General features: G+C 43.1%; 1 protein-coding gene across 1 annotated transcript; it reads left to right on the top strand.

Moving 5' to 3' along the window:
* Positions 1-731: 731 nt before the first annotated feature.
* On the top strand, positions 732-5,933 carry LOC120991039 (izumo sperm-egg fusion protein 1-like). The gene is made up of 12 exons (XM_040419930.1): positions 732-876; positions 959-1,033; positions 1,162-1,245; positions 1,519-1,539; positions 1,934-1,948; positions 2,042-2,125; positions 2,315-2,362; positions 2,683-2,757; positions 2,929-3,029; positions 3,340-3,481; positions 5,410-5,587; positions 5,873-5,933. The coding sequence occupies exons 1-12, from the start codon at positions 732-734 to the stop codon at positions 5,931-5,933; spliced, it is 1,029 nt and encodes a 342-aa protein (XP_040275864.1).
* Positions 5,934-16,022: the final 10,089 nt, after the last annotated feature.

The raw sequence follows: 16,022 nt of genomic DNA, 5'->3' as shown, positions 1-16,022 counted from the left end.
CGCAGATCCCGTATAGACTGACTCACTGCAGCAGGCAGCTCTGGTGCTCTGCTCCCACTGTCCGAAACCTCTTTCTTGTGATGTCATGCGAGACATGTTCAGAAGACTATGCCCGCCCCGATGCCTCCTCCATCCTCGGCACCCGGGGCATATGCACCCACTTGCAACAGCCCTCCCCCCCTTCCCCCGCTATGCCCCTGGGTACATCATTCTGTGAACCAGGTTTGATATGTATATTCTGTAAAGAATGTCATTATATGTATTATTTGTGATATTTAAAAAAAAGTTTATTTTTGTGAACATACTTATTTACTCCTTCTAACAACTCATGTTCCAGAGAATCATTTGCATATGATGATGTCATAATTACATTTTCCACCAATGCAATGGCTTATTTGTTTTGGATCCTAATTTGCATATTCATATGATATTATTACAATTAAATTTTCCACCAATCCAATTGCTTGTTTCAGAGCCTCATTTGCATATTCTGATGATGTCATAAAGACATTGTCTCTTAACCGGCGCCTGATGCTATAACCTGTGCAGTGCTGTTGTCTTCTCAGTGGGACATAGTTCTGCTCTCTTGCGTCCTTAGTGATTATTTGCTACAGGAAGCGATTTTACTAAAGATGTCTGGTTCTATCCAGACCATGTGGCTTCTACTGCTCGTAACATCTGTCTTCATCGGACAGTCTCTCTGTTGCATACCATGCGACTCCAGAGGGAAAATGGCTATGGAAGAATTCAACACCTTTATCAAAAGCCAAGTCGATGACATTGACTCAATAGAAGCCTATGTCAACATCAAGCGGTTTGCCAAAGTCACCGAGAAAAAAGTCCTGAACTACCTTGAGGATGAAGTCGGCATACTGGGTACTTATATTATTACTATTATCTCCATTTCATATAATCTATAGATAGATAGATAATTATTGTACCATTATTTTCCTTCCAGATAAATATGCTATATCTGAAATTGCGTCTGAATATAAAAAATCTGTGGACGTCATCCAGGATATAGATTTTAAGGGTAAGTACAATATTTTATACGTAGGTGGAAATTCTACTTCTCTTATTAATAGGAATTAGTGTGTTGGGGGCTCAGACTGATAGATGAGGGGATCGGACTCTCATTCTTCTCCTCTTTATATATCTTAGAGATCCAGCTTCTTCACATCATTGGACTCCATTTCCAGCGACTCAAAGAAAAGCTCAAGGTTATCGTCCAGGACTCAAACCAACGTAAGTGGAATCTTCTTCTGTCTACCATTGTACTTATCTTCTACGTGTCTGGTAGGTTGTCAGAGAGGATGTTTTCAACTTGTTTTCCTTTCCCTACAGCCTAGTGACAGGAGGGAGCGATTGTAATAAAATGTTCTATACTGGGAATTGCTATGCGTGCAGTTTTCTTTTGTATTATTGCAGGGTTATAGATAGAGCCCTCATATACAGGGGATTTCTGTTCTCTATTGTTCTCTATTAGTAATTCTGCTTTTCTTCATTTCTCACTTTTAGGGAGGTGTCCAAATAAACAAGGTGAGTTCTTCTAGATATAACACCTGCTATAATATGACATATAAATGTATTACACACACAGGCCTCTTGTAGTAATAGTAATGTAGACCCAAACTAGAGATCCCCACAGCCACCAATCAGATCACTGCTGTTATCTCCTACCCTGTACTGGACATATGAAAGCCAGCACCTGATTGGCTGCCAGGAATGTTTGCACTAGGAGCTTCTGCGCTCTATAGAGGCCCGGACCGTTCTGGGGCGGCTCAGAGATTTCTGTCAATGGAAATCTAGAAAACAAAGTGACGAACACAGAGGCACTGACATCATGTAATAATAAGGAGACCCAGAGATTAGAGGTTTCTGAGTCTGACAATGAGAACGGTCAGTAATGTCTTCTTTCTTCTCCATTCCTCAGGTGCAGACAGCTGTGGTAAGTACATTTTATACCAGATTCAGCTTCTTGTCATTATTATTATTATCATCTATAAGATTGGACGGTTATAACACAAGTGCATTTCCCCAGGATTAATGGTGCAAACCTACATCAACTGTCAGACCTGCGCCGAGGAGAAGGTTGTCTGCGCCGGGGGCCCTCCAAAAAATCAAGGTACAGTATTAGATTTTTATCATAGGCCAGAGTAACTAGAATTACACTATATAATGCATGCCAATGGACCTTTCCCACTAGTGTGTGTAAACTGTGGGTACTGTGCCTATTATACAGAGGTGAGCAGCACTACATAGGCACTTTACACAGCACTCGCTGACTATTATATGATGTCTCCTCATTTCACAGACTACTTGGAGAGATGCAGCTGCCTATGCACCTCCAACAGATGTTTTGGTAAAGTAGAAGTTTATTTTCTTACATCTACATTCATATAGTACATTAGTAAATATATAGGACCCCAAATCCTCACCGTACACTAAATATACCAGTCACTGGTATACACCAAACTTCCCAAAGCAGGAGGATATTTACATTAATATGATTCAGTCCATAAGCAGGCTAGAAGGGTGATTTGTGGCAGCCTGTACAGTATCCTGTCCATGTGCAGGTGACAGAGGGGTGATAGATACCAGCACATGATTATCATATTTATTCTAATATTATAAGTGTCTTTAATGCTCGGCTCACATTTCATTTCTTTCTTCTTTTCTCAGATCTGAAAACTGGACGGTCCTGCTCTCCATGTAAAGATCACAAGTCTCACCTGGCAGAGACTGTAAACTGTGGAGGTGAGGAGATAGCAGAATATAACCAGTTACTATCAGTCTCCTCTATGATGGCCGTATTTCCTATTAGTTCTTATAGAAGGAGACGTGTTATTGAGACAACCCCTAAATGTAGGACAGAATATCTACACAATTACTTCTATAATATCTTCTTTTATTTTCCTGTTTTCCTAGAGATAAATATAAAAATCCCAGAATATGAAGAACTAATTCTGGACTGTACTTTTGAATGGTACGCAAGGCTGGAGGACACCTATAACAACGTGTTCACCCTGGTAAGTACAATGCAGGGTAAAATTGGGAGATTGTTCAGTTTGAGTTATACGATTATAATGTTAAGGCAGCGCTTCCCAAACGTATTCCTTTCATTACTCAAAAACCACTTAGCAGAAAGTCCTTTCACCCAATATCATCACCAGGCTGCTCAATATGGTCTAAAATCAGACTTTCTGTCATGTCAGCAAATTATCATCAGCAATTTTCAAAATTTTTGTCTTAATGATATGACTATGTAAATTACAAATATTATATTATAAATAGTTGTGATATCTGAGGCTCTGATAATTCTCCATATTTTTTCTATAGCCTCGTGAACACAATCCCAAAATCACCCGGGAGCCCTATCTAGTGATCAAGGGCGTACAGATGGGGGACTCCGGACGGTACACGTGTACCACCATCCTGGACTCTGAGGTGCCAGTGAGTAAGATCACCTATAACGTGGCAGGTAAGGACATATTATTACTGGCACTATGCTGAGTGGTATTTCTTAGATACGCGGGATTCATATCTACTTGTGGGTGATAATTAGTGAGAAAGGATCTAGTTCTGAAAATCTGAATTGTCACCTATAATGTGGGGCTATTTTACATTAGTACAGGGAGTGCAGAATTATTAGGCAAGTTATATTTTTGAGGATTAATTTTATCATTGAACAACAACCATGTTCTCAATGAACCCAAAAAACTCATTAATATCAAAGCTGAATATTTTTGGAAGTAGTTTTTAGTTTGTTTTTAGTTTTAGCTATTTTAGGGGGATATCTGTGTGTGCAGGTGACTATTACTGTGCATAATTATTAGGCAACTTAACAAAAAACAAATATATACCCATTTCAATTATTTATTTTTACCAGTGAAACCAATATAACATCTCAACATTCACAAATATACATTTCTGACATTCAAAAACAAAACAAAAACAAATCATGACCAATATAGCCACCTTTCTTTGCAAGGACACTCAAAAGCCTGCCATCCATGGATTCTGTCAGTGTTTTGATCTGTTCACCATCAGCATTGCGTGCAGCAGCAACCACAGCCTCCCAGACACTGTTCAGAGAGGTGTACTGTTTTCCCTCCTTGTAAATCTCACATTTGATGATGGACCACAGGTTCTCAATGGGGTTCAGATCAGGTGAACAAGGAGACCATGTCATTAGATTTTCTTCTTTTATACCCTTTCTTGCCAGCCACGCTGTGGAGTACTTGGACGCGTGTGATGGAGCATTGTCCTGCATGAAAATCATGTTTTTCTTGAAGGATGCAGACTTCTTCCTGTACCACTGCTTGAAGAAGGTGTCTTCCAGAAACTGGCAGTAGGACTGGGAGTTGAGCTTGACTCCATCCTCAACCCGAAAAGGCCCCACAAGCTCATCTTTGATGATACCAGCCCAAACCAGTACTCCACCTCCACTTTGCTGGCGTCTGAGTCGGACTGGAGCTCTCTGCCCTTTACCAATCCAGCCACGGGCCCATCCATCTGGCCCATCAAGACTCACTCTCATTTCATCAGTCCATAAAACCTTAGAAAAATCAGTCTTGAGATATTTCTTGGCCCAGTCTTGACGTTTCAGCTTGTGTGTCTTGTTCAGTGGTGGTCGTCTTTCAGCCTTTCTTACCTTGGCCATGTCTCTGAGTATTGCACACCTTGTGCTTTTGGGCACTCCAGTGATGTTGCAGCTCTGAAATATGGCCAAACTGGTGGCAAGTGGCATCTTGGCAACTGCACGCTTGACTTTTCTCAGTTCATGGGCAGTTATTTTGCGCCTTGGTTTTTCCACACGCTTCTTGCGACCCTGTTGACTATTTTGAATGAAACGCTTAATTGTTCGATGATCACGCTTCAGAAGCTTTGCAATTTTAAGAGTGCTGCATCCCTCTGCAAGATATCTCACTATTTTTGACTTTTCTGAGCCTGTCAAGTCCTTCTTTTGACCCATTTTGCCAAAGGAAAGGAAGTTGCCTAATAATTATGCACACCTAATATAGGGTGTTGATGTCATTAGACCACACTCCTTCTCATTACAGAGATGCACATCACCTAATATGCTTAATTGGTAGTAGGCTTTCGAGCCTATACAGCTTGGAGTAAGACAACATGCATAAAGAGGATGATGTGGTCAAAATACTCATTTGCCTAATAATTCTGCACGCAGTGTATTTGTAAGGAAAAAACCTATAATGGAAAGATTTTAGCCATTTCTGTATTTTGGAGCCACTTTTGGTTTTGACAGTGCTTCTGAGCCTCCATAATGCAGACGATTCTGATATTCTGACATATATTTCATGTTCTTTCATGTATAAGATACACTACAATGTCATTATCGTTCTCTTCATGGAATTAACTATTAATGTAATTGTTTTCTTCATTTAGTTATCAGCGAATCGGAACAGGCGACAAAAAAATACCATCCTCGCCCTACACTTCCTGATGTGCTTGACATCACAGCGCCTGAGCCGCCACTTCTAGAGGAGCTACAGAACAACAATGCTTCCCTCATAGCAATATCTGTGGCCGGCTCCGTCACCATCATGCTGATCGCTGGCATATGGTAGGTAGCATCTATAAGATACTCTGTGGAACAGGCGTAGTATTTTAGATAAATATTACACATTACACTTAGTCCAGGCAGTCACTGGATGCTCCAGATTTATCACAATACTGAACGCTTCATGATAAATTTGGCGCATATTACAAGGCCAGACATGTTATAATGTCAGTGGACTGATAAGCAGCTAATGTAAGAAGAAACATTGGAGGATCTGTGCACACATTTCACTCAGAGCTGACATGTAAGTAGCAAATATCAAATAACTGATAGATTTTCTTTTTTCAGCATCTGCATGTTCTGGAGGAAAATGAAATCTAGAGAGCCTCTGGAAAAAGAGCCAGTGTGAAGTCGAACCGTCAAGCACCATCCTGTACTGCCACCTGCCAGGAAAAAAAAACAAAAAAAGAAAATTTTAACCTTTCCCCAAAAACAAAAAAAAATTAAAAAAACTTCCCATCCCTACTTCTCTCTTCCCTTTCTCTCCCTAATCCCCCTCCATAAAAAAATAAAAAATTAAAAAATGTTTCCCAAAAAATTAAAAATTCTCTTCCCTTCCCCTTTTCATCCCTCCCCTTTTTCCCTAAAAAATAAAAAAAAGTAAAAATATACAAAAAAATCTTGACTGCAGCATTTCATTTCCCATTCCTTACCTGCCTATATATCAGATAAGAACTACAGAGACTATATCGGAGTAAGACCAGGAGGATGGAGTCTCTTCTTGTTATTCTTAACACCAGCGCCAGTTTCAAGATCTATAGTCATATAACTTATGGTTTAACTGAACGGAAACATGTCTTTATTAGAAAACCTCTCTAAGGGCTCATGGACATGAACGTATTTTTGTCCATGTTGGTTCCTTTTTTTTGCAGATCACAAAATACATACGATCGTGTGCATGAGCCTTAAATCTAGATGACTAACTTCAAACTCCTGGACTCCAATGTAAAATACTTAACAGGGCCTTGAACTATCATGTGTGGTGTACAGCACTGGTCTACTCATATGGGACATATGGACCTTTTGGACCCTTTCAGATTAAAGGGCCTAGGGTGTGACCTTTGCTGGTGGAAAAAGGTGGAGCCCCCCATCTTCTGTCTAACTATTCAGATTGGCTGACACCACCATGTATGAACCATGCTCAGCTCCTGGGCCCATTACTTACCCTCTCTTCCAAATTCTTTGGCATGAGTTTTTATAAACACTGCTGTGTGACGGGCACTACTTACATGGTGGTTACTTTGTGCCATGGGTTTGCTATCTCTCCATTTTTCACTCTTGCTCTGTCCTGTTCTTCTGGTACTGCCATCTTCTCCTTCCCTCCTCCTACTTCTGGAGGACTAGAGATCCTCTTTGGCAGCTGCTTCATCCTCCAACTGCTTGATAATTCAAATGCCAGCAAAGGGGCAGCAAAATCTAAAATTGTTTGAGCAGGAGGAGCCCGCTGCACTTGGGGAATAGGTGGTCTTCCATTTAGTACATTCTAGGGTGATACCTGCATGGGAAAGAGAAAGAGAAGGGAGGATATCACTGAGCGCTGGGTTGCCTGGCATCCCCTGCAAGGCATAGAGTAAAACAGTGGTGGGCTGGATACAGCAGGGGCAGGCTAGAAAGTCCACTAGCAGCAGTCGAGGCCTGTAATAAAAATAGTCTGTAATGGCAGAAATGGCCATACTGTATACATTTCTTCTAGTACCAGTCATATCATATTTACTGACAATTCTCATGTATATACAGCTATAGCACCTGTCATATCACCATACTTACTAGGGCTGCAACGATTATTCAAAGTTATCAATAATATTCGATAATGGGATTCGTTGTCAACGAATCCCGTTATCGAATAATTGGTCGATTCGTTGCTATGCGGGGCGGGAGCGGGCGGTCAGAGTCCTTAACTAGCAGTAACTTTTACTTCAACTTTAAATCAGCGCATCTTTACTAACTTACAATGAAGCTCCGGTAACAGGCAGAGCGGGCAGCAGCGTTACGTCACTTACTCACGTGACGCGCCTGCTCCGCCTGCTTCATTCATAAAGTGGGCGGAGCAGGCACATCACGTGAGTGAGTGACGTTACGCCGCCACCTGCTCTGCCTGTTACTGGAGCTTCATTGTATTTGTAAGGTAATAAAGATCATAGAGCTGATTTAAAGTTTAAGTAAAAGTTACTGCCAGTTAAGGAATAGTCTGAATACTGATGTGGCCGGTGTATTGGGAGATCTGTGGATGGCACTGTTATGGAGGGGATCTGTGGATGGCACTGTTATGGGCAGGGGGATCTGTGTACTGCTATGGGGAGGGGGATCTGTGGATGGCACTGTTATGGGGAGGGGGATCTGTGTACTGCTATGGGGAGGGGGATCTGTGGATGGCACTGTTATGGAGGGGATCTGTGGATGGCACTGTTATTGAGGGGATCTGTGGATGGCACTGTTATGGGGAGGGGGATCTGTGGATGGCACTGCTATGAGGAGGGGGATCTGTGGATGGCACTGCTATGAGGAGGGGGATCTGTGGATGGTACTGTTATGGGAGGAGGATCTGTGGATAGTACTGTTATGGGGAGAGGGATCGGTAGATGGTACTGTTATGGGGAGGGGATCTGTGGATGGCACTGTTATGGGGGATATCTGTGGATGACACATATAGCATACAATGCTATATAGTGTCATCCATAGATCCCCCCATAGCAGTGTCATCCACTGATCCCCCTCCCCATAACAGTGCCATCCACAGATCCCCCTCCCATAACAGTAACATCCACAGATCCCCATAACAGTACCACTGCCATCCACAGATCCCCCTCCCCATAACACTGCCATCCACAGATCCCCCTCCCCATAACAGTGCCATCCACAGATCCCCCTCCCCATAACAGCGCCATCCACAGATCCCCATAACAGTGTCATCCACAGATCCCCCATAACTTGTCTTTTTTACATTGTAATGCAAAATTTTTATAATTATGTAACTCCTAAATTTGTATTAATATGGCCTTTGAACATAATTTTTCAAGTGAAATCATATAAACCTATTTTTTTGTCATTTTGGTGTTTTTTCCCAATTAATCGATGAAATTATCGACAACTAATCGATTATTCAAATAATCGTTAGCTGCAGTCCTAATACTTACCCATCCATTTATGGCTGGGTCAGCCCAATTTGCCAGGACTTCAGGGCCTTTGAACATAATTTTTCAAGTGAAATCATATAAACCCATTTTTTTGTCATTTTGGTGTTTTTTCCCAATTAATCGATGAAATTATCGACAACTAATCGATTATTCAAATAATCGTTAGCTGCAGTCCTAATACTTACCCATCCATTTATGGCTGGGTCAGCCCAATTTGCCAGGACTTCAGGGACAGTCCAGTCAAATTTTAGAACAGTAGGCAACTATGTATCATGCATCGCTACAGTTATAGTCATAGTATCAGTCATATCCCATATTTACAGGTCAATGGCTGTGTACACTTCTGGAAGTATTTTTTTGTATTATTGTATTGTGCTCATTTTGAGCTAAAAATCATTTTTTCAATTAGTTTTAAATAAAAAATGAAGAGCCGTTTTCCCTGCACAGCTTTGAGTTCTACTATCAGCAGGATCTTTACTTACTCTCTGTTCTGTCAGGCAGGGAGCTGATGGGCTCCTTATCTCTGATCTCTGACCTTATAAACACTCATTAAAGCTTAGTTCTTATCTTACTGATAAGAATGTGGCTTTAATAGGTGTGAATGACCTTTTGGTAATTTAGAGATAAGGGTTATTAGATGATCTGCACAAAATGAAAATTAAAGTACAATTAACACCGCTAGAAAACAGTTAACCCTTTGTGACAGAACGGCTCAATATTTTTAATAGTGATGGACGAACATTGGGCGGGACGTTTCGCAAACGCACGTTCACGATCAAATGTTCACGGGCCCCATTCACTTTAATGGCAGGCGAACCTGAAAAACCTTCAGGTCATATTTGCAGCCACCAAATACTTACTAGAAGTGCCTAATCAAGCCTCAAAATTGAGGTTCTGTCACCTCCGTGCTCACGGGTGCCCCCCGCTGATTCCACCTTGACTGTTACACTGGCCGCCGCCTCCGCACTGTGAATTACAATACCTGGCTGCGGGCTGCCGGCGGCTAGTAATTCACATAGGGGGGCGGACCCGGCGGAGGCAGAGCCGTGTGCTGTTCAGGCGCAGGCTGGGAGTGGTCCCGTCTGGGCGGCAGAGTTGACGTTACGCTGCTTGCCCCACACGCCTGCTAGTGAGGTGAGGACGGCGGCGGCGCGGTGTGATAGTGTTGGAAGGGAGCTTGGTGTGGCAGGCGCAGCACTATGAAGTGCCTTTTGTGCTGTGGAATTAGAAGAATTTTGGTATCTCTGACTTTTAGTCTAACCAGACTGTCTAATTCCTCTAGCGCCGTTCTATGGAATTAGTAGGTTTAAAGAGCACATCAAATGCTTGAAATAACTTCTTTATTATCTTCAACTTTTCTTCATATAACACTGCCACCTCCGTAGCAGATAATCAATGTACATAACACATGTTGAAAAGATATCACAAAATGGCAATATGATTAGGATGGTGGTTCAACTGTTCAATCTTGTCATTCAACATAAAATGGTGGATATATTTCTTTCTAGAGTGTCTGTACTCTCACTTTAAGTTATTTAATCACTTTATGATCTCTCTGAGAGGTATATCTGAGGTCTAACTAATAGTTCTGCTTGCTCAACTTGGTTTGCAGAATGCAATTGCTTATGATTTGGTATGAGCAGTTTGCAGTTTGTATGCAATTTGTATGGATTCTGGTTGGTATGCTTGCAATTTGTATTTGCAATTGACTTGTATGGTTGCAATTTGAATTTGCAATTGTATGGTTGCAACTGATTGAACTGTAAGTAAACATATATATAACTGGTTCAATATACAGTTCTAATCACAATATTAACAGTAGGAACATTATATAACTATTTTAAATACCTATTTTGGCCTCTTGTTCCCATAGAACTGGACTCTGACTGGAACTGTGTGTCTGTTCAGATCGTCTCTTTGGTGAGTAATGATTCCAGCAACTCCTGCTAGGGGAATTCCTAGACAGGCTGTCTGTGAGGCTGGCTGTGATTGGTGAAAACTCTTGCTGTATGAGAAGCTGGCTGTGATTGGTCTAGACTTCTGACCAGCATCAACAGATTAACACTATGCTTTCTGTTGTTTCTGCTGTGTCACTGAGCTTACCTTTCATTACAAAATGAATCTTAAAGGAATACAATCTTTTTCTGCTTCTGTGAACACAAAATTGTCATGCCTTGCCCTATGAATGTGCTGAGATCTGTCAGACTGGCTGCACATGTCTGACTTCTTTGTTTGTTTTAATTTGGGTTTGAGCTGGATCCCCCTTCCCTCAGGTGTACTGGGTTTCATTATTAGTGAGGCTATTTATCCCTCCTTCCCCCCAGTGGCCTGTGCGGGTTATAGTTCTTTACTGGGAGCTCTTGATTTGTGGTAGATCGTCTTCTCCAGCTCTGCTCAAGATAAGTCCTCTCCTTTATTTTGCTTTGTGTGTTTTTCTAGGCCTCTAGTGAGACACTTGCTTTTTGAGGAAACAGGTTGCCTCTTCCCTTTTCCCTGCTGCTTATGGTTTGCCCAGGGTGTTTAGGTTTTAGGCACGAGGGCATGTGCATATCCACCCTAAGGGTATGCACATGGGCACAGCAGTTTAGGGAAAGCTTTCAGGAATTGCTAGGAGGTGACCCTTTTCTCCCTAGCTTTTGGGCCTAGTCGTTTTTTCTGTTTGTTTTCCTGTGTTTGGTTATTTCCCCGCTCAGGGGGTGGTTGGAGGGGGCTACTCATCCTATTACGGTATATATTTACCACAAGAATTTGGCTTACTTGCAGTCTGCTAAGTGCCTGAATCCTAGACAGGCTAGATGGTCACTGTTTTTTTACTAGGTTCAATTTTGTGGTCACCTTTCGCCCTGGGGTTACAAACGTTAAGGCAGATGCGTTGTCACATAGTTTTCCTGGAGGGAGTGATTCAGAGGATCCCGCTTCGATTTTGGCTGATGGGGTGGTGGTTTCCGCTCTGTACCCTGAGTCGGAGATAGAGGTGTTGGGGGCCCAGGAGGAAGCTCCTGATTCTTGTCCTCCAGACAAGTTGTTTGTTCCTGCTGAACACCGATACAAGGTGTTCAAGGAACATCATGATATGTTTTTTGCGGGGCATCCTGGAAGCAAATCCACCATAGATCTTATTTCCCGGAGGTTCTGGTGGCCAGGGTTGCGCAAAGGTATGGAGGGTTATGTGACAGCTTGTGAGACCTGTGCACGCGCGAAGGTGGCTCACACTCGGCCTTCAGGATCCCTTCTTCCTTTATCCATACCGTCTCGTCCTTGGACGCATTTGTCCATGGACTTTATTACCGTTTTACAGAGTTCCTCTGGGAAAACTGATTTTGGTCGTAGTGGACCACTTCAGTAAGATGGCCCACTTTGTACCGTTGCCTAGCTTGCCCAATTTTAAAACTCTCGCTCAGGTTTTTATCGATAACACTGTGAAACTACATGGCATTCCCTCTCATGTGGTGTCTGATAGGGGTTTCCAAGTTTTGGAGGGCGTTCTGCTCTTGTCTGGGAATTCAACTGTCTTTTTCTTCGGCTTTTCACCCCCAGTCGAATGGTCAGACAGAGCGCACTAACCAAAACCTGGAGACCTATTTGAGGTGTTTTGTTCCCAAGAACCAGGATGACTGGTCCTCGTTCTTGTCTCTAGCCGAATTTGCCTTGAATAACCATAGACAGGAGTCCACTGATAAGTCGCTATTTTTTGGTGCATATGGTTTTCACCCACAGTTTGGTACTTTTTCTGGGACTGGATCTTCTGGGATGCCAGAAGAGGAGAGATTCTCTTCCGCCTTGTCATCTATCTGGCGGAAGATCCAAGTTAATTTGGAAAAGATGGGTGAAAGATATAAATGGATGGCTGACAGGAGAAGTATGACTGGCCCGGACCTGTGTGTGGGTGATTCGGTGTGGTTGTCCACTAGAAACATTAAGCTGAAGGTACCATCTTGGAAATTGGGTCCATGATTTATTGGCCCTTACAAAATCTCTGCGATTGTCAACCCGGTGGCGTTTCGTCTGGATCTTCCGCAGACCTAGAAGATCCATGATGTGTTTCACAGGACTTTATTAAAGAAATATGTGGAACCTGTGGAACCATCTCCAACGCCACCTCCCCCTGTCCTGGTGGATGGCAATTTGGAGTTTGAAATCTCTAAGATTTTCGACTCATGTGTTCTTCGGGGTTCCCTCCAGTACTTGGTGCACTGGAAGGGATATGGTCCCAAGGAAAGAATGTGGGTTCCGGCTGCTGATGTCACTGGTAGCCGCCTGGTGAGGGCCTTTCACAGGGCACACCCGGATAAAGTTGGTCCGGGGTGTCCGGAGGTCACCCGTAGAAGGGGGTGTACTGTCACGCCTTGCCCTGTGAATGTGCGGAGATCTGTCAGACTGGCTGCACATGTCTGACTTCTTTGTTTTGATTTGGGTTTGAGCTGGATCCACCTTCCCTCAGGTGTACTGACTTTCATTGTTATTTAGGCTATTTATCCTGCCTTCTCCCAGTGGCCTGTTCGGGTTATAGTTCTTTCCTGGGAGCTCTTGATTTGTGGTGGATCGTCTGCTCCAGCTCTGCTCACGATAAGTCCTCTCCTTCATTTCCCTTTGTGTGTTTTTCTAGGCCTCTAGGGAGACACTTGCTTCTTCCTGATTTGAAGAAGCAGGTTGCCTTTTCCCTGCTGCTTAGGGTTTGCCCAGGGTGTTTAGGTTTTAGGCACGAGGGCATGTGCATATCCACCTTAAGGGTATGCACATGGGCACAGCAGTTTAGGGAAAGCTTTTAGGGATCGCTAGGAGGTGACCCTTTTCTCCCTAGCTTTTGGGCCTAGTCGTTTGTTCTGTTTGTTTTCCCATGTTTGGTTACTTCCCCGCTTACCTACCTACCGTGACAAAAATATAACAGTTATATGATATCCAAAACATGATGTCACAGTAAATAACAATGCTTTTGTCTTTAACACATAAACATATGAACTGTATTAAGGTTTAGCAGTATACACATGTAAGACTATACTAGCAACCTAGGACAGGTCTTAGCTGGCCAGCTACACGGGATGCCCAGTTTCTCCGGTCAGGGACCCATAACGCATTATAAAAAAGAAGTATGTACCCTGTCCCACAGTGCTACCCCTCCTTAGTTGTCCCCTGTATAATGTCCCATGTTAGTCCTCCTCAGTTATATTACCTCTGTATAATGTACCAGGGTAATATAACTGTATGTGTGTGTGTGTATGTAATATATATATACATACATGGGCGTGTGCACGGCGTGTGTGTTTGTGCTTTAGGGTGCACACCCTAATGCAATAGGCTACGCAAGCCTATGAGAAGTGCACAGATAGTCCCACTACATGGACAGTGACATACAAGAGGGGGATCAATGTCAAAAATTCCCACAAAAAATATGTATTTTAATTAGAGGCCATTTTTATGCGTCTTAAAGAAAAACTCTCAAAAATGTGCCCTGATGGAGCCTAGAAAATTTTTATTTTAGGCCACGGGAGTACAGGCCCCAAAAATTAGGCATTCACCTGACAGAAAAGATAAAGATAAAGATAAAGTGATTATGTGGCTGAAGGTACATTAGGCGGTCACTGAATAACAATTTTACTGTAGGCCAGTGGAGTACAGGCCCCAAAAATTAGGCATTCACCTGACAGAAAAGAACTAGTGTTTATGTGTCTGGAGGTACATTAGGCGGTCACTGGATAAAAATTTTCCTGTAGGCCACTGGAGTAAAGGCCTCAAAAATTAGGCATTCACCTGACAAAAGGCCTTTTATGCTGCTGTATATACATAAGACAAGGACCATTCTTTGTTCTGGATGATGGCAGATATGTGTGGGCTGGCATGAGGAAATTCAATTACACGTGGTCGTCACAGGTGTTGAATTCCTCATCCATGCCTCATTCATTTTTAGAAATGTGAGGTAGTCCACACTGTCGTGAGCTAGGCGACTGCGCTTATCGGTCACGATCCCCCCTGCTGCGCTGAATGTCCTTTCGGACAGGACACTTGATGAGGGGCAAGCCAAGAGTTCCATGGCAAATTGTGCCAGCTCTGGCCACAGGTCAAGCCTGCACACCCAGTAGTCCATGGGTTCCTCGCTTCTCAGAGCGTCCACATCGGTCGTTAACCCGATGTAGTCGGACACCTGTCGGTCTAGGTGACGTTACGCCGCCACCTGCTCTGCCTGTTACTGGAGCTTCATTGTATTTGTAAGGTAATAAAGATCATAGAGCTGATTTAAAGTTTAAGTAAAAGTTACTGCCAGTTAAGGAATAGTCTGAATACTGATGTGGCCGGTGTATTGGGAGATCTGTGGATGGCACTGTTATGGAGGGGATCTGTGGATGGCACTGTTATGGGCAGGGGGATCTGTGTACTGCTATGGGGAGGGGGATCTGTGGATGGCACTGTTATGGGGAGGGGGATCTGTGTACTGCTATGGGGAGGGGGATCTGTGGATGGCACTGTTATGGAGGGGATCTGTGGATGGCACTGTTATTGAGGGGATCTGTGGATGGCACTGTTATGGGGAGGGGGATCTGTGGATGGCACTGCTATGAGGAGGGGGATCTGTGGATGGCACTGCTATGAGGAGGGGGATCTGTGGATGGTACTGTTATGGGAGGAGGATCTGTGGATAGTACTGTTATGGGGAGAGGGATCGGTAGATGGTACTGTTATGGGGAGGGGATCTGTGGATGGCACTGTTATGGGGGATATCTGTGGATGACACATATAGCATACAATGCTATATAGTGTCATCCATAGATCCCCCCATAGCAGTGTCATCCACTGATCCCCCTCCCCATAACAGTGCCATCCACAGATCCCCCTCCCATAACAGTAACATCCACAGATCCCCATAACAGTACCACTGCCATCCACAGATCCCCCTCCCCATAACACTGCCATCCACAGATCCCCCTCCCCATAACAGTGCCATCCACAGATCCCCCTCCCCATAACAGCGCCATCCACAGATCCCCATAACAGTGTCATCCACAGATCCCCCATAACTTGTCTTTTTTACATTGTAATGCAAAATTTTTATAATTATGTAACTCCTAAATTTGTATTAATATGGCCTTTGAACATAATTTTTCAAGTGAAATCATATAAACCTATTTTTTTGTCATTTTGGTGTTTTTTCCCAATTAATCGATGAAATTATCGACAACTAATCGATTATTCAAATAATCGTTAGCTGCAGTCCTAATACTTACCCATCCATTTATGGCTGGGTCAGCCCAATTTGCCAGGACTTCAGGGCCTTTGAACATAATTTTTCAAGTGAAATTATATAAACCCAT

This window comes from Bufo bufo, chromosome 2, assembly GCF_905171765.1.
Source record: "Bufo bufo chromosome 2, aBufBuf1.1, whole genome shotgun sequence".
Classification (NCBI taxonomy): domain Eukaryota; kingdom Metazoa; phylum Chordata; class Amphibia; order Anura; family Bufonidae; genus Bufo; species Bufo bufo.
Note: the sequence above shows the minus strand (reverse complement) of the source record. Positions and strands in the feature narration are given on the sequence as shown.

What these genes read in the sequence shown, in the direction of transcription:
- LOC120991039 (XM_040419930.1), top strand. Translation starts at nt 732, where the DNA reads ATGGCTATGGAAGAATTCAACACCTTTATCAAAAGCCAAGTCGATGAC. An exon ending in CCAGGATATAGATTTTAAGG is followed by an intron (nt 1,034 to 1,161) that starts GTAAGTACAATA and finishes TATATATCTTAG; the next exon opens with AGATCCAGCTTCTTCACATC. An exon ending in ATGCTGATCGCTGGCATATG is followed by an intron (nt 5,588 to 5,872) that starts GTAGGTAGCATC and finishes TTCTTTTTTCAG; the next exon opens with CATCTGCATGTTCTGGAGGA.